Below are 27,307 nucleotides of genomic sequence, written 5' to 3' on the forward strand. Positions count from 1 at the left end.
TTTAATAAACATTTACATTCTAATTTTATTATACAGAATCTTTCAAAACAAATAGATAAAGAATAAGATATTTTTGTAATGATTAAATATTGAATGAATTAGTTTTTTCATATTTTAGGTATTATAAATATTCAGTAACGATTCAATTGATCGATACTAATGAAATAGATTCATTACACATATATTATTTAGACCATTTTAACAGTAATTATGTTACATCATAATTATAGATATTTTTATCTTCTGTGAACAAGGCAGTTCATTATATATATCACTGGTAATTCATAACCAGTTTGGAATAGTTACAAGAAATAGGAAATTATAAATTCTAGTCCAAAACCCATTGCACAGAATAAGTTTAAAAGAAAGGAAAAAAGAAATCACACAAGTCTAATAAATATATCCTACTTTTATATACTTATCTCTACTTTGAGTTTTGATCTCTACATGTACCGGTACAGATCATTATTATTACACTGCACTATTAAACTGCCAATTTTGCACTTCTATTCGTTTATAGTTACAGTTTTGATTGTTTATTTTCCTTCTGAGAACTTTTCTCTCAAACTTTTAATCTTTAGTACAAAATATGATTCTAATGACTCTGCACACTTGAAAAACGGGGACTCTTTTGGATTGTAATATCGACAATTGTCAAATATTTTGGTCATATCTCCAATAAATTCACTTAGCTTCTTGTAGGATCTATCATTTATTCTTAACTCTATTGTTTGTAAATCTGAAAACAACGAATACGTATAAATGATATATATATTTATATATATATATATATTTGATAAATACTTATTACTATTACTATTATTATTATTATTATTAGTTGGCATTTGGAATTCGAAAGTTCATTGCCGCAAATACCAAATCCCGCCATTGTTCCCGTCCCTGAGCGCGATCTTTCCATTTGCGGTCTTCGTATCTTATTTCTTTCAAGTCCCGAAATAATATTATCCTCCCATCTACGACTCGGTCTACCTAGTGGTCTTTTCCCGTTTGGTATACCGACCAATATTTTGTGCGCCGTTCGATCCTCCCCATGCGTGCCCCATGACCAGCTCATCTTAATCGGCGTGATTTTACGACGTTAATAATGTCCGGTTTGTTGTACAATCGATGTACTTCAACGTTATGGAGTTTTCTCCATTCGCCCGTTTTCTTATCGCGTTTTGCACCGAAGATTTTACGAAGAATTTTGTTTTCGGAAACCCTAAATTTCTTTTCGTCCCGTAAAGTAAGCAACCACGTTTCGCTACCATAAAGGACTACCGGCATAATGATTGTCCTGTATATCCTGATTTTTACTCGCCTAGACAGCAACCGCGAGCTGAGTAATTTATTAACCGAATAAAAACATGAATTGCCCAGATTGTTTCTTTTCTTAAGTTCTTCGTTAATTTCGTTCGTCTGGTTTATGATCGATCTTAAATACCTAAAGTTGCTGACCCATTAAAAAGTTTTATCTCGGACGACCAAATTTCCAGTACTAGACCTATTCTGAACTCTATCGGTTACCATATATTTGGTTTTTTCCGCGCTTATTTGCAGTCCCAGATCTTTAGTATTATCTATTAATATTTTTGCGTTTTTAATTAATGACTCTTCATTGTTCCCTAACAAAGCAATATCGTCCGCGTATGTCAACAATTGTGTTGTCCCGTTCAATTGTAGACCATCTTTACTTTTCTGCAGTTCTTTGACAGCAAATTCCAGTACTAAATTGAACAAAAGGGGTGACAGTGCGTCCCCCTGTTTTAACTCGCTATGGATATTAAAATCTTCCGACATTTGGTTACCTATTCTCACTTTACCCCTAGTTTCCTTTAGGCAAAGTTGAACAAGGTTGACCAATTTTCTTGGTATCCCCTGTCGTATTTGGATTTCGAGCATTTTTTCTCGTTTTACGGAGTCGTACGATTTTTGAAAATCTATATAAAGTTGATGTGCCGGCTGATTAAATTCCCATTTTTTCTCTAAGATCTGCCGAATAGCAAAAATTTGGTCTGTAATCGATCTATTTCACCTAAAACCGCACTGGTGATCTCCTATTATCTCGTCCGCATACGGTACTATCCTAGCTAGTAAGATGTTTGATAATATTTTGTAACACGTCGGTAAAAGTGAAATACCCCGGTAATTATTACGATCCATTTTGTCTCCCTTTTTAAAGATTGGGATTATAATCGACTCTTTCCATTGTTCCGGCAATGTTTCCTTGCTCCATATTAATTTGATTAATTCAAAAATTTCTTCGATCAATCTATTCCCCCCCCCCATTTTATTAGCTCCGCAGGAATCGCGAGTCGTTACCCCGGTGATTTATGATTTTTTAGTTTTTTAATCGCGCTTTTTTACCTCTAACATCGTTGGTTCACTAACCATAGGTTCCGCCGTATGGAACTCGAAATTCTCAGTTTCCCGGTCGTTCTCAGATTCTACATTTAATAATCAATCAAAATAATTTTTCCACGTGTTCAATATTCTCGTTGTATCCGAAACTAGATTGTTGTTCGCATCTTTCACTAGATCCGTCCTAGCTTGGAATCCCTTTCTGAGTCTATTTATCCCCGCGTACATAACACGGAAGTTACTGCTTTGACAATTTTCATCAATTTCCTCAACTTTTTGTTTTAAAAATTGTCGCTTCTTGTTCTTAATTAAATTGTGCGTCGCTTGCCTAATATTGTAAAATAGGTCCCGGGTTAGATCCATGTTTTGGGTCAGCTACGAGATACGCGCTTCGTTTCGGACTTTAACGGCTGACTCGCATTCTTCATCGAACCATGGCTTGTTTTTGTGCCTTTTGCAAAAACCAACGATAGCTTCCGCCGATTTGACCATCGCGTCGCGTATGTTTTCCCATTTTTTATCCGTACTCTTGTCTGCTTCGTCAATTTTCTTTGCCGACGCGAGTCTTTTCGTTACTTCGGCCGCGTACTTTATTCCGTTTTCTCTCTCGATAGTCTTTTCTACGTTTATCCGTTTATTTCCTATCCGCTGTCCATTGGTCTTATTTACGGAAAGCCGTTCCCTCATCCTAGCAATAACCAAAAAATGATCCGAATCACAATCCGCCCCCCTGTACGACCTAACATCTAGTAAGTTCGTGTGTCATCGTTTATCTGCCAGAACGTGATCTATTTGGTTACGCGTACTTCCGCCCGGGGAAATCCAAGTTTGTTGATAAATACTTATTTTTGATAAATATAAATACATACCCATGGGTTCCTTTATGACTTTATAATAATCTGGAGCTTCATTTGGATCTACTGGTTCCATAAAAGGCCATGCACTTTTATGTGCCTAATTATAAATTCAAAAATAAGTTTTTGTTAAAAAGAAAAATACCCATTTAAAAATAGAAATATATAGAAAAAAATGTAAGAGCAGTATAAGATTTAAATTGATAAGATGTATTTACCTGTATCTGTTTAATTAGTTTTTTCAGCAAATCCAAATCTTTAGCATTTAGATTTTTCATATTTGCAAAATTCACAGAAGAATTACGTTGACAATTAGGACATACATATTCATCAATATTGTCTGCTTCTGATTGAAGAATACCAACGCATCTTCCATGGAACCAGTCTTGACATTTATCGCAGCAAATGTAAAACCTGGTCAAAATAAGAATTGATTTTTTTACAGGGTGATTCTTTGAACGCAGGCGGGTAATAACTTTTTTTTAACTAACAATAGAAAAAAATCATAAAGGAAAAAGTTATATGGCACAATAAATGTCAACTTTCTATGACCTTCCTTTTTTTGAAAATACTTCGATGCACCCGCTAGATGCAGTTGCACTTTTTTTTTTTTAATGGAACTTTATATTTCTTTTTACACTATTCGATTCCTTTTTTTATTCTGCGTTAAAAAGTATTAAGTGAAGGTCATCAAAATATCAATAGTTTACGAGATATTTGAAGTTATATAAAGAGCATATAACAATGTATTGTTCCAATATCAATTCAAATCAATTAAAAAATGTAATGAAAAATGTAAAAAAGAGCAATAAAATGTGCGCATCTAATTGTTTAGAATGAAATGGAGAAACATTCGAACATTTATTGTAATAAAATACATTACTGATATAAAACTCCAAATATCTCGTAAACTATTTGTGCGTAAACTGTACTGCAAAAATAACTCGTAAACTGTTGTGCAATATAACTTTTTCCTATATGATTTTTTTTTCTATTGTTATTTAACAAAAAGTTTCGCCTCCGTTCCAAGAATCACCTTGTTTGTATACGAATATTTTATAAGAAATTAATAAGAATAGTAACAGTATTCGGTTAACAAATTTCTTAGCTCGCGGTTGCTGTCTAGGCGATTAAAAATCAGGATATACAGGACAATCATCATGCCGGTAGTCCTTTATGGTAGCGAAACGTGGTTGCTTACTTTACGGGACGAAAAGAAATTTAGGGTTTCCGAAAACAAAATTCTTCGTAAAATCTTCGGTGCAAAACGCGATAAGAAAACGGGCGAATGGAGAAAACTCCATAACGTTGAAGTACATCGATTGTACAACAAACCGGACATTATTAACGTCGTAAAATCACGCCGATTAAGATGAGCTGGTCATGGGGCACGCATGGGGAGGATCGAACGGCGCACAAAATATTGGTCGGTATACCAAACAGAAAAAGACCACTAGGTAGACCGAGTCGTAGATGGGAGGATAATATTATTTCGGGACCTGAAAGAAATAAGATACGAAGACCGCAAATGGAAAGATCGCGCTCAGGGACGGGAACAATGGCGGGATTTGGTATTTGCGGCAATGAACTTTCGAATTCCAAATGTCAACTAATAATAATAATAATAATAATAACAATAATAATAATAATAATAATAATAATAATAATAATAATAATAATAATAATAATAATAACAGTAATTTAAAACTTTTTTAATTTATTGTTAATTTTCAATAATATTAAGAAGATTATTACTTACTGAGATTCATCATAAGGCTGCTTGCATAAGCAGTATAATTCTTGTGTATCTCGTGCATGTCTACATTCTGTACAAACAAATTCAGAAAGGGATTTACTCATTTCTTCAGTAATACCAACACAGTCTCCATGGAACCAATTATTACACAAGTCGCATCCCACATAGAACCTTATTTAAAAATAAATTAATTAAAATTTAGTATAATTATATTATTAATGAATAGCAAATAAATGTGAATATGCACCGAAGTAATTACATATAGCACGTACACACAGTATTTAGTGTGCTTACTTTGTTTCATCATACGGTGTCCTACAAAGACAGTATAATTTTTCTTTTTTAATTCGACTTGGAGTTGTAGCAGATGAAGCACTAGGTAATACATTGCTGTTTGCTTGTGCCTTATGTTTTTTTGGTCTTCCACCTCGATTTGGTGGGCTAACCTGTTGTGCTATTTGAGCATTAGCTTTACGTTTTGCACTTCCTACTTTTATTTCATCTTGTTTATGTCTTTCTGCTTTAGTTCTTGTTGCTAATTTTACTGATAGGTCCTTCTAAAATTGTAATTTGTATATAATGATAATGAAAATATAAAATACATATATTTTTTTACTATTAATTGATAAAATTAGAAAGTACCTGAATATCTATTTTTAATTCTTTTTCAAGTAATGATCTCTTTTTAATTAGATCTTTTTTCAAAAGTTCTTTATGTCGAAATAATAAAACTTGCATTCGTGATTGTGCTTGTTTCTTTCTTTGTTCTTGACAGTCTTTTAATTTTACAAATCGATTTTTTGGTGAAGCTTCATTGTCTATTTGTTCAGACGACTTCTGTATTCTATCAATGTACACAAAATGAATAGATGATAAATAACAATATGGGATATTATTGTGATTATTTGTAATATTGTACAATTTTATAAAAAATCAATATTGTACAATATCATAAAAAAATGTTAATAGTTATATTAATTCTTCTGCTTACTTCGGGATTTCACGATTCTCTTGTTTTATTGCTGACTTTTTTTTAGGAGTTTCCACCCAATCGGTGTCGATTTCAGTTGTTACTGATGGAATGTTGGAGGATACAGGTCTTTTGCGAGATGCAGAACGTGGAGTTTGATTGTTAGCTGCTGAACTCGCTGACCCTTTGATTATATTCTCTTGATGTTTGTTTAGCCGAATTAACTTCTCTTCTATTTCTGGTGAATGATCTTGTGCTTTCAATGCAGATTTGATTGCTAAAATAAAATAAAAGATTAATAGATACTTGTTTTTATGCTTGAACATTGTTGACTAGTCACAAATCAACTTTTGTTTTTATACTTAAATGTTGCTTACCAATCATTAATTAATATTAGTTGACACTTGCATTAATCATTTCAATTTTTACATCTCAGGATATTATAGGATATTATACAAATTTATTATTAAAAATTATAGATTTTAACAAATTCAGAAAATTGCATAAAAAATATGTCTAAAATTTTATTTTTGTTCATGATGTATAAATAAAATATATTGAAGTTTATTTAAATTGTTTTATTTTCATACTTAATTAAAAAGTAATAAATAAAAGTAAAGTAAGTAAAAGTAAAGTCTGTGATATGAGATAACTTCTGTATAATATTACTGGTCAACAATGTGTCAAAGTTAAATTGTATCAATATGATTGGATAAATACTACATAGTAATGTTCTTATTTACTATTAAATACATGGTACATACTTTGGTATACAAATTCTGGCGTAGGAACAAATTTTTCATCTCTAGCTACATTTTGCACAGATTCTGATGATTCCTCTCCATTATTATCATTTATATTCTGAGGTTCTTCTGTAACAATATTATTGGCACGATCAACCTGTTGAACAACCACTTTTGGTTTTTCAGGAGTATTTGGTACTGAAGCTTGTTGAAGTTCTGGTATAGATTCTATATCAGTTTGAGGTTCTAAAACATAAATTTGACTGTAACTACTGTAACATACATATCTTTGTGACATATGTAAAAAGAAGAAATGTACCTGTTGCAGGTGGTGGGGAATCAGTTGGATGTTGTACTTGTTGTTTTGATGTAGGAACAGTAGGTGTACTTGCTGTCGTAGATGGTGTTTCAGATGTCGTCTGTGCATGTTGACTTCCTGGTGCAGGTTGAACTGCTAAATAAATTTTTGTAGAACCTAAGACGACTTGCTTTCCTTCAGTTTGTTGAGCTATATATTGCAAAAGATTATTAAAATATTTATTTCTGTATATTATTTTAAAAGTGTTTTTATGCGTTGTTATTTTTATAAATATATTAAGTATACCTTTGCGTAATTGATTTTTTACTTGCTCTTGTACCATAGCAAGTTGCTGTGGCGTAAAATCTGCTCCCGTCAATCCTTGCAAAAGTATTTTTGGCCCTTGTGTTGTCGGCATTACCTGAGCTGTAATACATTTTATCACTGTACCTGCTGGTTGATTCTCTAACAAAGAAGCTTCTATGCTTCCAGGTGCTGGAGCGGTAGGATTAGCAGTAGAAGTAGTCAATTTATTAGGAGTAATATTTGCACTAGTTGTTTCAGGTGTTTGTGCAACTGTTGATGCTATTCTTTGAGTAGCTTGCAATGCTGGAACTGTAAAAATACATAATAAATAATATCATTTCATAATCTTACTTGATAAAAAATAATGTAGATAAAAAGGAAGTTACCTTGTTTATTTGATGAAACCGCATTTTTTACTACAATACTATTTGATGGATTTAAATGTACAATTTGATTTCCTGTTGGTGTACTACGAATTACAACTTGATGTCCACCAAGTGTTGTTAATTTTCCGGATGCAAGTTGTTGAGCCAAATTAGCATTAGTGACTACTATCTGATTTCCACTTAGGATTTGACTACCCGGAGATATTACCTATACATTAATTCAAACATTACTAATAAATGAATGATGTATTTAACAAAACATTATTTGATATTTTAATAATTTCATGTGAAATTAAAGAATATAAAATAAAACACATATATACCTGCGCTCCTTGTACAATTTGACCAGTATTGGCAACAACTATTGTATTCTTTGGAGATTGTGTAGAAGCAACATTTGCTATTGCTACAGTAGAGGATTTTCCACCTTTTTGTACTGCTTGTTGCGACTGCAGTTGTGATTGTTGTGATGTTGATACTTGTGACGAAATAACTGCAAGTTTAGCTGGACTATTTTTATTAGAAGCACTTGATGTAGAAACTTTAGCTGTATTAGCTGTTACAGTTTTAGCCTGTAATCATACATTTTTACAAATAATTAATAACTTTAGGTAATTTGTTGTTTGTGATCTGTTAATTTATAAAATAGGAAAAACAAATACCTGTATAGTCGATGTACTTGAAGTAGTACCCGTAGTATGTGTAACAGCAGAAGTAATAGTTTGTGCTGTATTCAATACATGCAATTTTCCATCTGGCATCTGTACTAATTGTTGACCAGGCATTAACCCACGAACTTGTAATTTACCATCGGGTCCTCTTAAAATTTGTACCCTTTGTTGTATGTGCTGAACAGTGCCTGTAGATGTTCCTACAATGATGTTTTGAAAAAAATATTAATAAATTATAAAATTCTACATATTAATAAAATAAAATATATTTAAAATCAATTTTTTACCTGCTGAACCTGCAGCTTTAATTAAAGACTGTTGTTGATTTCCTGATTGGATTTGAGATGTCTTTGGTAAAATACTTGTATGCCCAGAAACAACCTTTGTTGTTCCATCGGCAGCTAAACATTTAATAGTGACAATTATTATAATAATACCATTATTGTTATACATTAAAATAAAGGATACAAATTTTATAATTTACTTACCTTTTGCCATATAAATACGTCTTGTTCCGATAAAGGTTTTATTTTGAGTTGGTGTTGTTAGAAGTGAAGTTAATTGCGATTTACTTCCACTATTTGGATTTGCTGGTATTGCAACTTTAGAAATTAATTTAACTGAACCATCTGTAAAAACAAATCAAATATTTGAAACTCTATTTATCAATTATAAATCATAATATTCAAATCATAGTATAATATTACCATGGCCAGAGTTAGATGTAACTTTAACAAGTTGTGTGTTCGGGGAAGCAGAGTTAGCTGGATTTTTAAGAGTTTCTAAAGCTCTTTTTTGTTGATGAGCAGCTCTTTGCATACGCAACTGTTGTTCCATTTTTTCTTTAATTTCTTCAGGAGTAGCTTTACCACTAACAAGTTGATCAGAATTGGTTCCAGAATTTCTGTTTTGACCACCAGCAGATTGTGGCACACCCGAGCGACTCCTAGTAATAATCTGGGCATTAGCCTTCTCTAACCTGAAGAGATACACACCAAGCGAAGTGTTAGTAAAAAGTGGTGTTAGGCAAGGAAAGGTAATTTTCGATATAACATTCGATTCCTTCTATCTTAATAATATTACATGCTTTTAATCTAACTATACAAAAACAAGCAATTTTATGGCAAGCAAACTAAGACATAAAAACATAGTAGTATAGTAGTATAGTAAATAAGATATAATAAATATCTTAACCAAATAAAAGTTAGTAATAAAATTAAAAATAAAAGCAATTATTTTACATCACAGAAGCAGTAAATTTCATTACAATATGCAAATTATCATAAAATATATTACTAACCTATCACCATATTGTTTGATTTCCCATAGTTCCAATTTATCTTCATCAACCCATTCTTCTGTTACTTGTGGTTCAGTGTTTTGAGGTGATTCTGGTCGTTTTCTCTTTCTTAGTCCACTTCTTATAGATGTTACTTCTGTTTAATGAAAAAGAAAAAAAATTAGAATACAATAAAATAGGGCAAGTAATATAAAACCTATTTATAAATACCTCTAATTTGTTTTGGCATTTCTAAAGGTATAACGACTTTCCGACGCAAATATTGTGTTCTGTCTAAAAATTGTCCAACATGACGATGTTTTAGAATCTCCAATGACATAATTTCGGTATCTGTTGTAATTTGATGTTTTCCATCAATAGATAATGGTTTTGCCGCCATATCATCCCAACGTAAACATGCCCATAAGATTCTTAATTGAAGTGCAGCTGCAGCTAAAGATTTTAAACCAACTGTTCGATATATCCAACATGTCTTAAATAATGGTCTGGGGCAAGGATACGGCCAAACTGATAGGTTTGCCTAGGATAGTAAAATTTCAAATAAATAAGATATTGAATGTATTATATAAATATTAACATATATAAAAGAATAATGTAATTTAATACTATAAATTATATATATAGAAATCATCAAATATACGTGCACCCACTCACCTTAGCCATGTGATGAAAACCCGCAACTGATATTCGTCCACCAACTCTGGCTAATTTTCGTAAGTCATGTTTTGGAAGAAGTAAAATACTTCGACGTTTATTTTTTGTACAAAATGTCGAACATAAAGGATATTTTACTGTTGGTCGTTTTTTTCTTTCAGCTGAAGAAATAGCAATTTTTTTTAAATAAACTTTTCCTTCTGCTGAACTGGCAGTATATATTCTTTCAGTTCCATCAGCATTTAGTTCTTTAGCTACTGTACTTCGTTGTACTGTTCTTCCTCTTCTGTTAATAATCGTTGTTTTGGACACTACATTATTTACATTACTAAAAAAAAATCATATGATTATTATTTAAGGTTTATGATTTCATGATACACGTAAGATGTATATATAAAAAAAAAAAACTTCTATAATACCTAGTTTTAGTCTCTGATGAAGGTGTAGTTGCATTATGAGAAGTGCTCTCCTGCATATTTTGTACAATACCGTCAACCGTTTTAATAGTTTGTGGAGTAGTAGTTGTCATATTACTTTTGGTTGTAATTAAAGTTTCCTTTTTATTTAAATTAGAATCATTATCCAATCCCTATAAATAATTATTCTCATTATATGTCATACTATTAAAACGATTCTTATCTTGCTAAATAATAAATCAATAATAATACATACTTTATGTTCTAATTTTATTCTTTTAGCACAAGGCGATGATCCGTCTTTTAAATTTGATAATTTATTTATATTTACATTTGTTGTTTGAAATTCTTCACTACAGTGAGTTGCCGAAGCAACAGCAGATTCCAAATCTCTTCTGATTGCCTCCTTAGCCTCATCATTAGCATCAAGTTTGTTTGATGATATTGGACTATTGTTAAAAACACTTGCCTTTCGAAATAACACTACAAGCTCGCGTTTTAATCTTGCTTTTTGAAGACAAATCGGAGAATAACACGTAGACATTAGACTTTGCGTAGTAATTGCTATTCTTCCTGGTGTAATTGCCGCATTGCAATATCGTGAATAACAACTTCCATTCTTCTCAAGTTTCAAAATGTTTGTATACTGTCCTTTAACTTGATGAAGACGTTTTCCTATTGCATTATACACTTCTTTTGCAGCTGATGGCATTGATTTATTGGATGGTTTACCAGACAGTATGAACTGTAAAGAACTATCTCCACCATCGGTATCACTTTCATCATTATTTTCAACATCAGTATCACCATCTGCTATTTTATGACTTCCTGTTTGACCTATAGGTTCCTTTGTTTTCTCCTGTAAAAAAAAAAAATATATATTTATTTACCTGTGTCATATATACGATGTTAACAAGTTTTGCGTAAAAAAAAAATGAACAACGTAAAATATATACTAACAGATTGTAATAATCTTCTCTCTTCTAATAATTTTAAATGTGTTCTACGTGCAAGAAAATCATCAATTTTAGTTTTCTTCCCAATTTTTGGATAATGAAGTTTCCCAGGTGTAGTTAATGCCTTTGTTATGTCAATTTCTTCAAATTCTTTAATTGGTGTAAAAACTTTTTCAATTTTCATACCAGGTGAATCTAAAAACAAAATATATATATATATATATAATTAAGTAATATATAAATAACTGGAAATAAAATATATATGATAACGAATAAAACATTATTCGATATTTATATAATATACTTACAGGGTATATTCACTTTAGTTTCTTTTTTAACTGCTGGTTGTTCTGTTTTAGAAACTGCTACTGGTCCATTTTTATCCTCTTCTTGTTTAATTTCTGCATTTTCTTCAGTTTTAATATTTTCTACCTTAAATTCTTGCTTAATCTTTTTTGTACCGGTATCAGTGGATAATTCGTCATCATTTATTTCTTTCTTGATACTCATTTTATCTATATTAATTTTTTCATCCGGATTTGAACAATATTCTTTAATTAAAAATTCATAAGTTTGTGGGTCCAAGGCTAATATTTTTAATCCTTGTTGATCTTTAATTTGCACCATAATTTTATGCGGCCCTGCTCTTAAACCTAACTTTCTCATGTCGCTAAATCTATATCGTCGACCTGCTGACACCCACAACCAACCTCCTTGTCCATGAACTCTATATTCCTCTCCTTTTTGTTTCCATACTTGATGTTTTAAGCCTAATGTATATTTAACAAAATTAAATGATCTATTTCGTTCTTCTTCGTCTTCTCTCTCTTTCTTTTCCTTTTTATCTAACCGTTTTTTTTCTTCTCGTTCAAGTGCTGTTACCCTTTGCAATTTTACATGTCCAAGTTGGTCATGCCAAACATTAGCAAATACAACTGCTTTTATACATGCTTGTAATACAATAAGTGCTCGTGCAAAGTCTCTTGCAAATACGCAAGAACCTATTGCAATAGTCCATGGTTTACGCAAAAGTGGCCAATTGGTATGCATAAACGGAGCTTGTATACTGCTTTCAAGTTGAAGAATAGTTTGTCGAAGGGTATTAACTAAAAGAGCACGAGTTCCTGTCAAACTTCCAACCCATTTAAATTCTGAAGCTTGAGTAAGAGAAAATTTATGTGATAGGTGACGTTTTTTATCGCGTTCTTCATTTCGTTGAATTTTATTCAAAGCAACAGGATTAGTGCTATACTGATTAACATATGATTTAAAATTGTTGTCCATTCCCAATTTAAAGAGATGTGTACCGGAAGCAATCTGATGTGCTTTTTGTCTAGTCAATCTAGTATTATCTCCTTCTTCTTTCAAACTTTTATCTAACTTTTCAAGCTCTTCTTTAGACATTGAAACTGTACTTCGTCGTTTTAAATCATCCATATTAAAAGTACGAGGTTGTAAAGAACCTGTTTTTGATCTTGTAACTATAGTATGCTTTTTACCTAGAGAAAATAAATTCCATTATATACATGACTATATTAGTTTGTATATAACCATTTTTATAAAAAAAAAGAAAAAGAAAAGATTAATTTATTAGATAACATACCATCTTTACTTATTTTTGGAACACTTTCTTCTCCTTCTGCTGTTTCTTCTTCCATTTCTTCAGATGATGATACAGTATTAGGTTTCACAGTGTTGTTTGTCACATTAGTATTTAAGGTAGTAGGTACATTAGCAGTAGATCCATCGACTTCAATGTTTTCAGCTACCACTTCTGGTACTTGTGTAGACTCTCGCTCTTCTAATTTCCCTTTATCTTGTTCTGTTGTTGTTGCTAAACGTTCTTCATCAGACCCTTCATGTATCCTGCGTACCATTTCTTCAGCTTCTTGCCTTTGCTTTTCTTTCTTTTCTTCTTCTTCTTTTTCCTGTTTCTCTTGGCGCTCTTTTTGCAGTTTTAGTATAAGACCTATATTATTGTTATTATAATGAATATATTGTTTTTATGTTTCTCAAAATATGTTATACATGTCAATTGCATTATTAATTATTATACAAATGATTATAGTTTCACATAAAAGGCTTAATATATAATACTCACTATTTTCTACTTCCAAGTATGATTTTTTGGTACCCTTGAATTGATTAGTAATTGATTCTGTAAGTTCCATCTGACGTACAATTTCATCTTTATAATCTGATAATTCACGGTACAATGCAACTTCCATTTCAACAGGATCTAAACAGTGCATTAATTCTTCTAATTGTAATGGTGTACTATAATACCAAACTTCTCCATTTTCACTTTCTCTATAACATTAAAATACATTAATATAATGTAAATAATAATAATATAGTTAGAATTCTATGAAAAAGAAAAATTTCTTACACAAAAACTCGTCTTGTTAGAAACCAATATTTTCTCCCATGCCTATCAAAACCCAAATGTTCTTGTCTACATAAGGACCCATTTTTTTCAACATCAGGAATGCAATCAGCAACTCCTGTAACTTTGTGAGTTTTACAGGTACTACATTGCCAATCATCTGTGGGAACGTCAACTAACGGAGGTTCAACACATTCTAAATGAAAAACAGCTGGACAAGTTTCACAGCATAATAAGTCTCCAAGACGGTGACATACTCTACAATGGTCATCATAATGCATATTTCCTACAAGAAATTAAATTATTTTTTTTTACTTCTATTATGCGAAATTGATATTTTGGATGGATTACACAACAAAATTATATATCTTAAGAATGGAATATAAAAATATCAACTATTTATACAAAATTCAAATTCTTTAAGCCTATTGTTATATCAAACTGTAAGACATAAATATTGAAAATTATTTATCAATTTATACATTTTTAATGTTCATTACTAGATGTAAAGAAAAGAAAAAAACAATAATTATAAAATATTAATTAAAAATTATTTTGAATTATCAGCATGGTCACAATAAGTGCTATCCTGCTGAATAAAACAATATAATTGTATGTTAAATTCAATTCTTATTATATATATATATATGATAAAATGTAAGATTATTATAATATTTATAATATATTGTGCTTATCATACCTTCATGCAATAAATCTTCTCTAACTGGATTCGTTATAAGGAATTGATCTGTTAAGAATTGCAATACTTTGATTCTATTTTCAATGGATGTAAAAGGATATTCAGAATTAGTTAAAATTTGCAGGACATTTTGATCAAAGCTTTTATCGCTTTCAACATATGATCGTAAAACTTCTGGCCAAGTCATTGAGTCAACAAAATATAAGCTCACATTGACAGAATCTTTTTGATCTAATGGACCAAAATGAGTTTGTTGTGAATCTTCTTCTCGTAGTAGGGCTTTGATTAGCATAATATGAATCTCAGCTAATAAATTAGTTTGATCTTGACACATTAGGGCTGCGCAAAAGTCTTCAAATCTGAACGAAGAAAGACGCACTAATGAACGGAAATGTCTTAAAACCTCATAAATGGAAAGAGATGGCATTACAAGTCCCTTAGGAACCAATAGGTCATCTGAAGATTTTGGTGGAGTAAGAGGAGGAAGGTCTCTGTTCTGTAGCCATAATGGTTCTGGACTTGGTTGTCGTTGTTGACTCGAAAGAGTTTTGCGTGGTGTACCACTTGTCGTACTATAACTAGAGAGAGAAAAATCACTATCGCTTGATGGATCAGGTTCTTCTATACTCTCAGAAGATTCTAAGTCGCTTTGAAGAGGATCTTCTTCAACTTCACTCTTCTCACTGGATTCATCACCAAAATCAGATCCATAGTGATATTCAGAGTCATTGTAATCCACATTTGGATTGTAACCTCGGCGTTGATATGCACCTGAACTAGAATGACCACCTTTACGTGATTGTCTATCCTTTGTGATACGAGTTTTTCGATTTCGTGTGCTACGTCTGGTTTCTTCACATTCAATTGGTGAAGAAGGTCTTGATACTGTTGGTGTAGCCGGTTGTGAATTTTGCGATTCTGAATCCCTGTTTTGCAAATACTTTGGCTTCTTCATAAGGTGATATTGAAACTTTTTGGGCCTTTCCATGACCACCGACTTTGGTGGCCGGCCCCGTCTCTTGGTACCTCTCCCCGTCATTGTCTTTCACTAACTGTCAAAAAAATGGCACTTACTTAACACGTGTTTTGTGAAAAGGCGCGCTTGTAAACAAATACAAATAACACCGCAGTAACGAAATGGATCCCATGTTTGTACTCTGATCTTTGCGCCATTTTTCGACTATGGTCACGTGACCAAACACAATTTTTTCATTATTAACGTCCCGTTGGGATCTCGTAAATCTACCCCTCGATACCACTGATCAACAACTACCACTTCTTCCTTTTGATAAAAAAGATTTACCAGCAATAACGACAAAACGAAGTACGGAATAACTCGCTGACGCGGAATGTAAGGGGAATTTACAACACCGCCTTTTCTAAGAGAGCGCTTCTCCAATTGGTTCGTTAAATCGCCGCCATGTTAGTTCCCGAAACGCATTTGTTGCTAATATAGCTAAAATCTTAAGAGAAACTCGACGTTTTTCTTTTTACGAAGGTTCCTAATATAGTACACGAAATTCTAAGAAAGACCGATCAGTTAAAACTCAACTAAACATAAGATTTTCTTATTTTTCCGTATTAACGTAAAACGTACGCAAGATCCAATCTCTTGCTCTGTAACTACAAAGGATTGTATTGAATCAACCATAGGTGGCGTCATGCGCGTTTAAAAAAAAAACGCGATTCTAACCGCACTTCCGACAAACCGTTGTCCTCACCTTTATTCAATATGAGATTGTGATTACACATTCGTCAAAATTATATATCAGTCACTATTAATTAATTTTCTTTCAACACTTTTGATAAAAGAATGACTGATTCATACACAAGAAACAACCGGACCCGTGAAAGATCTGCAAATCTAACCTTAGTTTGATAGAAGCTTCGACAGAGGACACCACTTTGACCAAATCAATGACCGCTTTAAAAAATATACATTTAAATATAATGTCTAATTAAACAATATAAATTATATTTTTTCTAATACGTAAAATTCATGATGATACATTAGTTCAATAGATTATTCAATCATTTTTCTTTTACACATATTAAAACAAGTATTAACAACCACGCCATCTGTATAAAAGAAAATTCAATGGCAAGAAATCTCACCAAGTTTGAATATATTTTATTCTAATTAGCTTTAATTTAAAAAAAAAATCAACTATTAAACAAACATTATTTGCCGTATTTACAATACTAATAAAATAAATTGCTATAATATCTACACATTTGATTCTAGTAGTCAAGCATAGTATGACGGAAAATACAAAGTAAAACATTGAATATATGATAATAGATATTTCTTACTTTACATTCAGTGAAGATACGATTTTAATACGAAAATATTAATAAAATTAATAACAATCAATTTATATTGAAGTTTGGTCAACAACTTAATAACTTTCGATATGAAAGAACTTTGAATAATTATGTAAAAATAAAATCTTCAACTCTTATGAACTTTTAATTAAGAACTAGTTTCTATAATAAATCATTAGTATAAAATATTATACAACATTTAAATTTTAAGAATTTTCATCTGTCTTTTCTTTTAGTTTTCTTTTCAAAGAAGTATAAATAAAAAAAGGTAAAAGATTTTTAATGAAGTTACAACAACGCCATCTATGCTTGAAAATGTCTGTATAACGGATGTAGTAAAATTTGACATGAGGAGTGTAAGGAGTGGAGAGGGGAAGAAAGATGGTAAAGAGAAATAGAAGCAGACAGAAACAGTCAATAAAAATGGCTGCCTAACAAGTTCGATAAATACGAAACGAGTATAAAGTGCGAACGAATCGACGAACACGTGTAACGTGATTTTTCTATATTCAACATGAGACTGACTGAAAGAAGCGGCGAAACAACGATGTATTCAATGAAACCGGTCATTTCTTTGCCCAAAATGACACATACTACGGACAGAATATACGAGATGAAAAATATTCACGGAGAATGCGGAAAAGGCAACCATACGGGAACAGGGATCAAGATCGTTGCTGATGTTACAGAGCAGGTTATCGAGTTTTTGAAGGTTTCCATCTTTTTCTAGTATCCATTATCGACGTAAAGTGACATTAAATAACAAACTGAATTTACCCTTTTACTCACACGGCGACCGGCCATGGCACAAATTAATGTTTCTTCTTTCTTCAACCTATCGTGCATGACTCCTCCCAAAATTTCCACAAGTACTGATCACGATCGACCGAGAATATGGTTCTCGAAGCTTGATCGATATTTGCCCCTCCAATTTTTCGTAAAACAGGACTCTTATGCGAGTGTCTACCGTAAAAAATAACTCAGCTTCTGATAATAGTGCAATATAGTGACAATTGTAATAGAAGAATGGCAAGCTTACTAAATTAGAACTGTACTAAAAGCTACAAAAGTACAGTTGTATAACCAAAGATACATAAGAACTAAGAAATGAAACTATATAAATATCAACATAGAAAAATATTAATATAGAATGACACTGAAGTGATAGATTTAAAAAATTGAAAGGCTTTTTCGTTAAAAACAATCATTATAATTGTATAGGTAAAATTATTATAGGTACAAAGCTTAAAAATCTTGTTGAAGTATAGTTGAATACAAAATATGTCTTGTTATAAAGATAAAATGTAGACAAGTATAATTGGTATAACAGTATGTTTACTTTCTAAGTATTTTTATTTAAGTCTAAATCAGCACTATATACATTGTTTAAAAATCTAGGTTAATATTATTTTATGATTCTTAATATACAGTAAAACTCTCGATGACAGCATCATAGTTATAATTAAATAATAGAATTTGATATGCACATGTTTTAAATGTCATATTTATTTGCAGAATCCGTTACCAGAATATGCTTTATTAGAAGCTAGACAAGAAAAAATTTTAGCTCAATTAGCGGAGCTTAAGAAACAAGTATCTTCTCTTTGCAGTTTCTTAAAACATACAGATCATGTTAAAATGCCAAAAGAATGCAGTGAGAAGGTGATTATATATATATTGATTCTTATTACTTTATATGTTATTTTTTAAATAACAATGACTTAAGACAGATTATTTAATAATTTATAAAAATATTAACAGGAAAGTAATGTGCTTTCGAATCAATGCGAAAAATCTGAACCAATTACCGTTAATTTAATTATAAATGCAAATCCAAAGAAGCCACCATACTCCATATTAGCACTTCCAAAAGTTTGGAATGATATTAGTATCAAATTGCAATCATATGTTCATTCAAGTGTTATTGGAGATATACCTGAGTTAAATATCTGTGATAAAAATCCATCTAAAACAAATATAATCAATTTGTCTCTCATATGGAAAGAAGGTAAATTAAATACTAATAATAATATTACAAAATGTGCATATTTCTGTGGATTCAATTAATATGCATATTCTTATTATATTTCTTTTACAGTTGACGAGTTAGAATTTGTCACAGGATTATACAATTATTCTTTACTCGGCGAAGTTAATTTTTTAAGATACTTATGCAGGTTATTCCCTACACATGATTTTGAAAATAATATGGGTTCTATTCAAGCAAACTTATTTGATACTATACTTGATTATTGTTATTGTCTACAAATAGAAAAATCATCAAAGAAACAGCAAATAATATTTCAACATTTTACCAAAACATTAGGAACAAATGAATGGTTTGGCGTAAACGAACCAAACATTATTGATATTGCTGTATGGTCTGTAATTAAACAAATTTCTGTACAAAATATACCATCGAGTCTTAAAAAGTGGATTAATGCTTGTGATAAAACATTTAAGTAAATTCATCATCTGTACAATATATAATATAATATATCATTCGTGTTCTTCAATACTCTTTTGTATACTATATTGATATATTATAGATATATAATCTTTATAATTTATATATTTAAATTATGTGATAAAAATAGAAGTAAATATTTATATCAGAACTTTTCTTTAATCTTTTAATAAAATATAAAAGACCTTCTAAATAGATTAATTATAAAGTCGAGACAAAATTGTAAAAAAAACTACATAGTTTATTGGCAGTGGTTAAAGTTTTTTGTTTTCTATTTTAATAATTTATAATTAATCTTATTTTAATAATAATATAATTGGTTTAATATTATAAAAGTATAAAAATTGTATTATTAGGAATTTGGAAATAAGAAAGAAAAAAATTCTTTGCTTTCAATAGTTTATAAATAAAGTACATATTAATTAGATGGAATATAATGCATTGTACAAAAGGATGAAAAAGGTACTTAAAAATATTTATGATTAAGTTATTAATATTATTATTATAGGTAATACTGCTTTTTATCTAGTTCTTTCAAAATCTTATTTGCGCATTTTATACACGAATCATCATATTTAATAGGCACAATAATCATATAAAATAAACATCAAAATTTTACTCCTTTTTATCATTAATAAACTTTTTGTTTTGAATATTTCAATAAACAGAGATGTGAACAGATAAATTTGCAAGACATGAAAATACTAATTTTATTAAAAAAAAAAAAAAAAACATTCAGTTAATCAACCTACTGACCAGCAGACTACTATATACTATTCAAACTTTGATCATCTTTCAATTTTTCCTAAATTTTAGACTCTAATGATTTTATTAAGTGCATTATTAAATGCAACAGTTTCATATTGCCATAGTGTATTTTATTCTTAAATTTATATGTTTATCTTTCTTATTTCCATTATTGTTTTTATAATATAACATAAGAGACACATAATGGCATAATTACATAATGGCTGTTGATCTTAGCTATATATAAAGCTATAATAAAAGAGAAGTTTTATTTGCAACTTAATTAAGATAAATGTTATTTCTTACATACGCATTTTAACATTTCAACTCATCGTTTTATATAATTGAATTGTTAACTTTTCAATTTGTATGAAATTTTTAGCTTTGTTAATGAAATCAAAATTACATATTTTCTAATCTAAAAATAAAACTGTGCTCTCTTATTGATGAAAAAAATCGTTTCTTATGTTCTACGAACACAATTACGAATTATTCTTAAATATTTGTAAAACGAAGAATTGAAATAAATAATTATTTAAATAACATTTTAAAAATATTAATTTAGACTATTTTAATCATAAAAATTATTCGGATTCTTAAGATCAACATAAAGCATAAAACTTAATTCTTACATGTAATACATTCAATTTCCCTTTCAAGTAATATGTACAAATCACTACCTCACATATTTATAGATATATATATAGATTTGTTTTTAAATTTATCAATCTGAATCATTTATCAGAGATATTTTAATGGATGTAAATAATTGTATATTAGTGTTCATTATAAATGGCATTTGATATTTGGAAAACACTTGGTATGATAATATGAGGCAGTAGTATGTATCACATGTGTTGATTTCTGATTTTATATGCTCCACTTCTACATTTTAGATTCTTTTTAATAATAATTTATAATTTTATCAATAATGTATAACAGTGAATTGCTAATAACATTATTTATAATAATTAAATTCTTAACTATAAGTTAAAATCCCAGATGAGTTACCAAAAAGTATTTTCATCATTACATTACTTGTATAAAGCATTCATTATACATATTATGTTTGTATATTTTTATATACATATTTGCTAATAGCATAGCGATGAAATTTTTAAAGTAAATGATTATATTATAAAAGTTTTGAGAATTATTACATTAATTCTAATGAATGTTTCTTTTATTGATAATACTGTTTTCAAAATAAGTATATGTATATTACATATATTTTAATTATCACCTGGAATTTTAATCTTATTTATTTTTGTCAGCATCGTGCACGTATATTTGCCTAAAAAATATTATAAAACATGGAATTTTTATGAATTAGTTCTACCCTGTCATTGATATATTCTTTCTACATTATATTTGTAGTTAGAAAGTCGTATTTTGAAATATGACGATAATAATGACATTTAATATAAATAGTAAGAAATGATATGATGGACGATATTATAAAATTGCATTTATTTTCCGATGTGAATACTTTGTTTATTTATATCTAAGAAAAAATTCATTAAGAAGTGGAAAAATGTTGTAAATATGTAAATAGACTAAACATTTCAGACATTAATACAAAATTCATACTATTTTGTCATTCACAACCAATGCCAAAGCATAACAATTATTCTTTATCTTGCATCTCATATACCCTTATAAACATAGATCTCAGAATATTACTAAAAATTATTTTACATGTTTTCATTGTCCTTGAAATAAGTAAGGAATGATAGTATAAAATAAAAGATGAATATTCATTATGTATACTTACAAATTTGTATGATATACTACATAGTATTATCGAATGAAAATTATAATATATTTGTATATGAGAAACAATATTGCTTTAAATGATAAATAATGTGTATATATATGAGCGCGCGCGTGTATCAATATATCACAATACGAGGATGTCAAAAGCTTTAAAGTTGAAGTTATAAACTCTACAACTTTTGCATGCGTAGAAACACTTGTAAATCCGTGTTTTCATATAAGTCTTTAACTCTATATAGAAAGAAGACATTATTCTAAAGTCATGTTTTAGATAATGCCATTTTAAAAAATCATGCTTTAGATATTGTCATGTTAAGGAGGAGTCACCTTAAATGTATTTAATACTTGTTTAATTTTAACTATTGCATTCTGATCAAATCATACGAACGATGAAAAACCAGGCAATGGAGCTCTTGATCGAGCCATATTATTCATAATGATTTGTCCACCATTTAAACTAACAACTGCACTACCTTCAGGTTCAGAATCAGTATATGAAGAATAATTCCTTACTGGCTTTTGACGTTTCCAAGATTGTCTTAACGAATCATTTACATTTGCATAATGATTCACAAAGGAATGTGGATCTGACTGTACACTTTCATTCTCACTCTCAGAACCCTGGAATACGTATAAGATATAATTATGAACGGATATATAAAAATTAATTAAATTATTATTAAATGACAAACACACAATACCTGAGAATCTGTAGAACTGATTTCTGAAGGTTTTTCCGTGACACTACTATCATCAGGATTTTCATCATAGCCTTTGAGACTTTCTTCATCGCTATGATAAGTGACTGAAGCAGGTGAAGGTCTAGGTGGAGATTTACCTAACATTGTAGGAGGAGGTGGATGAGCAGATTTTCGTGCTAATGTATTTCTTTTACTTAAAGTTCCACAAGTGTTTCCTCCACTTAAACCACTAACACCTCCTTGCCGAGATCGATATAGCTCTAAATCTGATTCTTGTCTATCATCAGTATCCATAGCCATAGACTCTTCAAGAGTCTTTTGTGCTTCTTCTAAAAATTATATAAGATTATGTTGCTATAGTGTTTTATTATAATATTTATAATAGTATTTACTATTAACTTACGTTTATATTTGTAACTTTTACTCTTCACGCATAAAACTGCTATAACCATAATTATAATAATGATTGATGTTGCAGCTAATGTTACCATAAACCAGGTTTGTCTATAGAATGGTTTATGTTGTAAATAAGCATATTCCAGGTATAACTTTGAAGGTGTCAAAATCTACAAAAAAAGTACATTTAAAAACATTAATTAATAAAGTTTATATGATAAAAATGGTGATGAAACACTCCTTTAAAAAAGCATAAATAAACAAATTACATACTGTTTCTGTAGAATACACTGGATAACTGATGCCATATCGATTATAAGATATTACTCTGAACAAATACGAAGTAGATGGAAGTAAATTTTGATAGGACACTGTGTATTCCGTCAAAGGTCCATTACTACTGCGAACTATAGTTTGCCAACGTGTGTCATCTATATTATATCAAAACAAAAAAATTCAATTCATTTTTATATAATAGATTTTTCAATAAATTTCAATCCACAAATGAAATTAATTGAAATTAATATAAATATAAATGTATAATATTCACAATGTAATTAAAAAAAGTTGGAATTAATAATTATATTACATATGAACAATATAAGGATAAAATATATATTTCTACTGATAAATGGGAAATATTAAAATCAACTTATAGAATTATATCTTGCTAAGCATATTTTTATAAATGTCTAATAGGATATTGTTGAACAATGTCATGCCGGAACATGATCCATGCATTTTGTTAAATATTTATATATTATTAGAGATTAATGGACTCAAAAGTAATCAAAATATTTACAAGTAACATACTTTAGTAATATCTATATTTACACATCAAATCTAGTATATGTATTTATTAAAAAAGTGACTATTCTTTTTCTACTAATGTACATGTTAATTAAAAAATCTAATATAACGATTGATTTTCAGCAAATACACGTGCAGTGACACTTACAATGCTGCCACTCTTCCATTGCTGTATTGTTACAAAAAAATCAGAGTTAGTACATATTTGAAAGATAAATAAAAATATAATAATCGATAAGATGTTTTTATAGATAACATATAAGTTCAAGTAACGTTCTGTACTTTCTCTGAATTTTATAAATTATAAAATTTGAATTCCTTTTTATTATTTATTTGTTTGAAGTAAAAAGTTGAAGTTATAAAGTATTACAAATGAGAAAGATTGCTTTTACCTTTACGTCTCGTTTCAATGTAATATCCTAAAATGGGCCCTTTTCCAGATGCTCCATTTGTCCATTGCAATTCCACACTTGAAACAGTTTTAATAACAGCAAGATTACTGGGTACCATTGGAGAACCATCTTGTGGTCCAGTGGTAACATTACCACATATTGGAGGTCCAAAGTCAATAGTTTGTGCTCGAACCATGAAAGTATACATAACTTCTTCTTCTAACGATTGAATGAGTAAACTAGTTTCTGTTACTTTTTGCTTAACTTGTTTACTAAAACCTTTTAATAATAAATCCATAATTTAGTACAAAATTATGAATATTTTAAATCTTCATAATGTAATATAGAAACTTAGAAAAACCTACGATCATTTTGTTCTGCTGTTTCATATGTTACTACGTAACCAATTATTTCACCATTTCGCATCTTTGGAGGTTCCCAAGATACACGTAAACTTGTCATTGTAATTTCAGAGAATTGTAAATTGTTTGGTGGTCCTGGTATATCCTAGAAATAATTGCATAATTTTTATATGAAGTATATATTAATTATGTTAAATGAATGTTTGACATTACATACTTGTTTTGTTCTCACAGTAATCGCTGGGGATCGTGGACCATCGCCAGCAGGATTAAATGCTAATACTTGTATACGATATTCTGTATATTTATCAAGGAAAACTAAACTGTGAGTTAATGAGGATGCTGGTACAACTTCTATTTCCTCTTCTTGTTTTTTTTCTAATTTTTGCGGCGAATCAGTTACCAAATAAAATATCTATTTTCAATAAATATAAACATTTAATATAAATATATATAAACAAATAAAATTAATTACATAGATAAGACTGAAACAACTTGCCTTGTATCCAAGCAGATCTCCATTCTGCATATTTGCTTGTGGAGGTTTCCAACGTAATAAAACTTCCGTAGAAGAAATAGATTCAGGTTGAACATGTTGTGGCACTCCAGTTGGTACTGCTTCACCTACATATACAGTAACTGGAGGACTTGGAGGACCTTCACCCTCAGAATTAAATGGTAACACTATAATTTCATAATATCTATCTTCTGTTAAATCACTTAATATCATTTTTGTTTCCTAAAATGAAGTAAATGTATAAATTTATATAACTATATAATTAAAAAAAATACAAAAATAATTAACTTACCTTTATTCCTAAAATATCTTCTTTTGGAGTTGCTTGAAGAGCTATTGGAAAATCGGATACTGGTTGATAAACTACACGATAACCACCTGTTTTGTGATCACCACTCCAATAAATTTCATCAATAGTATTCCAATATACTTCTACACTTGATGTTGTGATAGGTACAACTTTCAATCCAGTTACACCTCGTGAAGGAGCTATATCAAAATTATATAAATGATACCTAACTGATATATAATGTATATACTAATTACTATGCTTTATACACACCTGCAGGTAATGTCTGTACTGGAACTGATTCTGTACTCCAATCTGAAGGTCCTATATCGTTTGTCGCTTGTATACGAAATTGATATAATGTAAACGGTTTTAAATTATTTGCAGTGTACGATGTTAAAGATGGATCTACTCTTTCAGGAATCGTTTGAAATGGTCCAGAATTTTCCGATTGTTGCACCGTATAGTATCTATTACATACATATGTATATTTTTAATTTTGTTTACATGATTCTATAAATTAATTTTATTTTATATATTCAATATACCTTAAAGGAGCAAAACCATCACGTCCTGGTGTCCAACTAAATGTTATCTGACGACTTTGTATTTGTGATTTACTTATTTGAGGAACTGATGGAGGTTGAGGACGTTCTCTGTCGTTTGTTGTAAAAACAAGAGCATATGCTGTTTTACCCCATCCAAGTCGTGTCTGTGCTGTTACGGAAAACATATAATATTTTTCTGGTTCAAGACTAGTAGCTCTGTAAAAACAAAAAAACATATTTAAAAGTACTAATAATATTTATATTTACTCTTATATTACATTATTAATGATTGTACCTGAAGGTTCTATCAGAAGCTGGAAATTCTTTTGAAAATTGATGATCTAGACTGTTATTAAGATGAAACATGACTTTATAAGCAAGAATTTCTCCATTCGGATCATCTGGAGTGTCCCATATAATTCTTGCTGTACTAAAACTCACATCAGGAAAAGATACGTTTGAAGGTGGTCCAGGAGCTAAAATAAAATTCTGATGAAAACATTTTGCATGCAAACAAAATAAATGTATAACTTAAAATAATGTTTTCATACCATCTTCAAAAGTTTGAACTCGTACTGGCGGCATACTCAAAGAACCATCACCTAATCTTGTATAAGCCAATACTTGCACGTGATATTGTACAAATTTTCTTAATTCTGTTAAAGTTGTTGTGAACGTTGTATTACTTGGAATATTTTTATATTGAAACGCTGATCTAAGATTGGCTCCATAATAAACCTTAAAACCTTCTATTAATCCATTTTGATGTTCTACAGGTACATCACCCCACTTAACAAGTATAGTTGTAGATGAAGTAGCATTTGCTTCTACATGAACTGGACCAGAGGAAGGAACTAAACAAAGATTATGCATATTATTTTTGTACTTTTAATAATAATTTAAACAACATTCAAAATGATATAGTAAATATGAAATGTTAAATTTACAAATTTACCTGATTCGCGAGTTCTTTCAATGGCTTTAGGACTTAAAGGAGAAGATCCAACATCATTAAATGCTTGCATCACTATTTCATAAAGTGCATAACCTTTCATATTTTCTAGAATATAGGAATTTGCAGTATGATCTTCTATAGTAATATTTTTTGATATGTTCGTTCGAAGTTCTGTATAAGTGATATTATAACCACGTGGATTTCCATACCATTCAATTTGTTGTAAAGGCTATATAGAAATACATCGAAATTATTACATTATTTT

At 29.9% G+C, this 27,307-nt stretch overlaps 3 protein-coding genes across 12 annotated transcripts in view; 1 reads left to right on the forward strand and 2 right to left on the reverse strand.

Moving 5' to 3' along the window:
• Window positions 1-389: 389 nt before the first annotated feature.
• Window positions 390-18,591, reverse strand: E(bx) (nucleosome-remodeling factor subunit NURF301 E(bx)). Of its 4 annotated transcripts, none has more exons than XM_015320035.2 (28): window positions 17,860-18,591; window positions 14,758-15,809; window positions 14,061-14,343; window positions 13,773-13,981; window positions 13,275-13,640; window positions 11,980-13,170; window positions 11,676-11,866; window positions 10,972-11,574; window positions 10,719-10,888; window positions 10,300-10,627; window positions 9,856-10,165; window positions 9,646-9,781; window positions 9,053-9,324; window positions 8,834-8,974; window positions 8,633-8,746; window positions 8,337-8,545; window positions 7,998-8,246; window positions 7,675-7,882; window positions 7,289-7,597; window positions 7,004-7,192; window positions 6,706-6,930; window positions 5,963-6,218; window positions 5,614-5,815; window positions 5,266-5,528; window positions 4,975-5,142; window positions 3,434-3,629; window positions 3,231-3,315; window positions 390-739 (listed from the first exon to the last, which is right to left on the reverse strand). In XM_015320035.2, exons 2-28 carry the CDS (start codon window positions 15,794-15,796, stop codon window positions 537-539), a joined length of 8,115 nt encoding a protein of 2,704 aa, XP_015175521.2. In that variant the 5' UTR covers window positions 15,797-15,809; window positions 17,860-18,591; the 3' UTR covers window positions 390-536. The 4 variants fall into 4 exon arrangements, with proteins under 4 accessions (XP_015175521.2, XP_015175520.2, XP_015175523.2 ...); XM_015320034.2 differs by lacking the exon at window positions 17,860-18,591 and adding an exon at window positions 16,479-16,620; XM_015320037.2 differs by lacking the exon at window positions 17,860-18,591 and having other exon boundaries at window positions 9,053-9,291; window positions 14,758-16,426.
• Window positions 17,439-19,598, forward strand: LOC107065921 (aaRS-interacting multifunctional protein 2). 2 transcript variants are annotated; one of them, XM_015320040.2, is made up of 4 exons: window positions 17,439-17,776; window positions 18,598-18,744; window positions 18,844-19,090; window positions 19,181-19,598. In XM_015320040.2, the coding sequence occupies exons 1-4, from the start codon at window positions 17,597-17,599 to the stop codon at window positions 19,546-19,548; spliced, it is 942 nt and encodes a 313-aa protein (XP_015175526.1). In that variant the 5' UTR covers window positions 17,439-17,596; the 3' UTR covers window positions 19,549-19,598. The 2 variants fall into 2 exon arrangements, with proteins under 2 accessions (XP_015175526.1, XP_015175525.1); XM_015320039.2 differs by having other exon boundaries at window positions 17,440-17,794.
• A 573-nt stretch (window positions 19,599-20,171) lies between these two features.
• The window catches only part of sdk (sidekick cell adhesion molecule), a 29,502-nt gene continuing 22,366 nt past the window's right edge, over window positions 20,172-27,307 (reverse strand). For 3 of the 6 annotated variants that reach the window (XM_089178003.1, XM_089178001.1, XM_015320048.2), the window contains 15 exons: window positions 27,043-27,271; window positions 26,639-26,941; window positions 26,383-26,563; window positions 26,088-26,303; window positions 25,813-26,009; window positions 25,543-25,739; window positions 25,233-25,472; window positions 24,951-25,148; window positions 24,737-24,878; window positions 24,372-24,650; window positions 24,128-24,148; window positions 23,443-23,600; window positions 23,177-23,339; window positions 22,774-23,102; window positions 20,172-22,693 (listed from right to left, as the gene is read on the reverse strand). In XM_089178003.1, the coding sequence (XP_089034129.1) occupies window positions 22,451-22,693; window positions 22,774-23,102; window positions 23,177-23,339; window positions 23,443-23,600; window positions 24,128-24,148; window positions 24,372-24,650; window positions 24,737-24,878; window positions 24,951-25,148; window positions 25,233-25,472; window positions 25,543-25,739; window positions 25,813-26,009; window positions 26,088-26,303; window positions 26,383-26,563; window positions 26,639-26,941; window positions 27,043-27,271 (3,096 nt within the window). In that variant the 3' untranslated portion in view covers window positions 20,172-22,450. The remainder of the gene's footprint in view (window positions 22,694-22,773; window positions 23,103-23,176; window positions 23,340-23,442; window positions 23,601-24,127; window positions 24,149-24,371; window positions 24,651-24,736; window positions 24,879-24,950; window positions 25,149-25,232; window positions 25,473-25,542; window positions 25,740-25,812; window positions 26,010-26,087; window positions 26,304-26,382; window positions 26,564-26,638; window positions 26,942-27,042; window positions 27,272-27,307) is intronic. The other 3 variants (XM_089178002.1, XM_015320051.2, XM_015320049.2) reach the window with 1 other exon arrangement.

The sequence above is a fragment of the Polistes dominula genome, unplaced genomic scaffold (assembly GCF_049000335.1).
Source record: "Polistes dominula isolate Pdom_NZ unplaced genomic scaffold, Pdom_raw_medaka contig_77, whole genome shotgun sequence".
NCBI classification, from domain to species: domain Eukaryota; kingdom Metazoa; phylum Arthropoda; class Insecta; order Hymenoptera; family Vespidae; genus Polistes; species Polistes dominula.

Bases quoted from the DNA above. Each gene is read 5' to 3' on its own strand.
- LOC107065921 (XM_015320039.2), top strand. From the start codon at position 17,597: ATGAGACTGACTGAAAGAAGCGGCGAAACAACGATGTATTCAATGAAA. The intron at 18,745-18,843 runs GTGATTATATAT...AAATATTAACAG, and splicing joins CAAAAGAATGCAGTGAGAAG to GAAAGTAATGTGCTTTCGAA. The intron at 19,091-19,180 runs GTAAATTAAATA...TTTCTTTTACAG, and splicing joins GTCTCTCATATGGAAAGAAG to TTGACGAGTTAGAATTTGTC.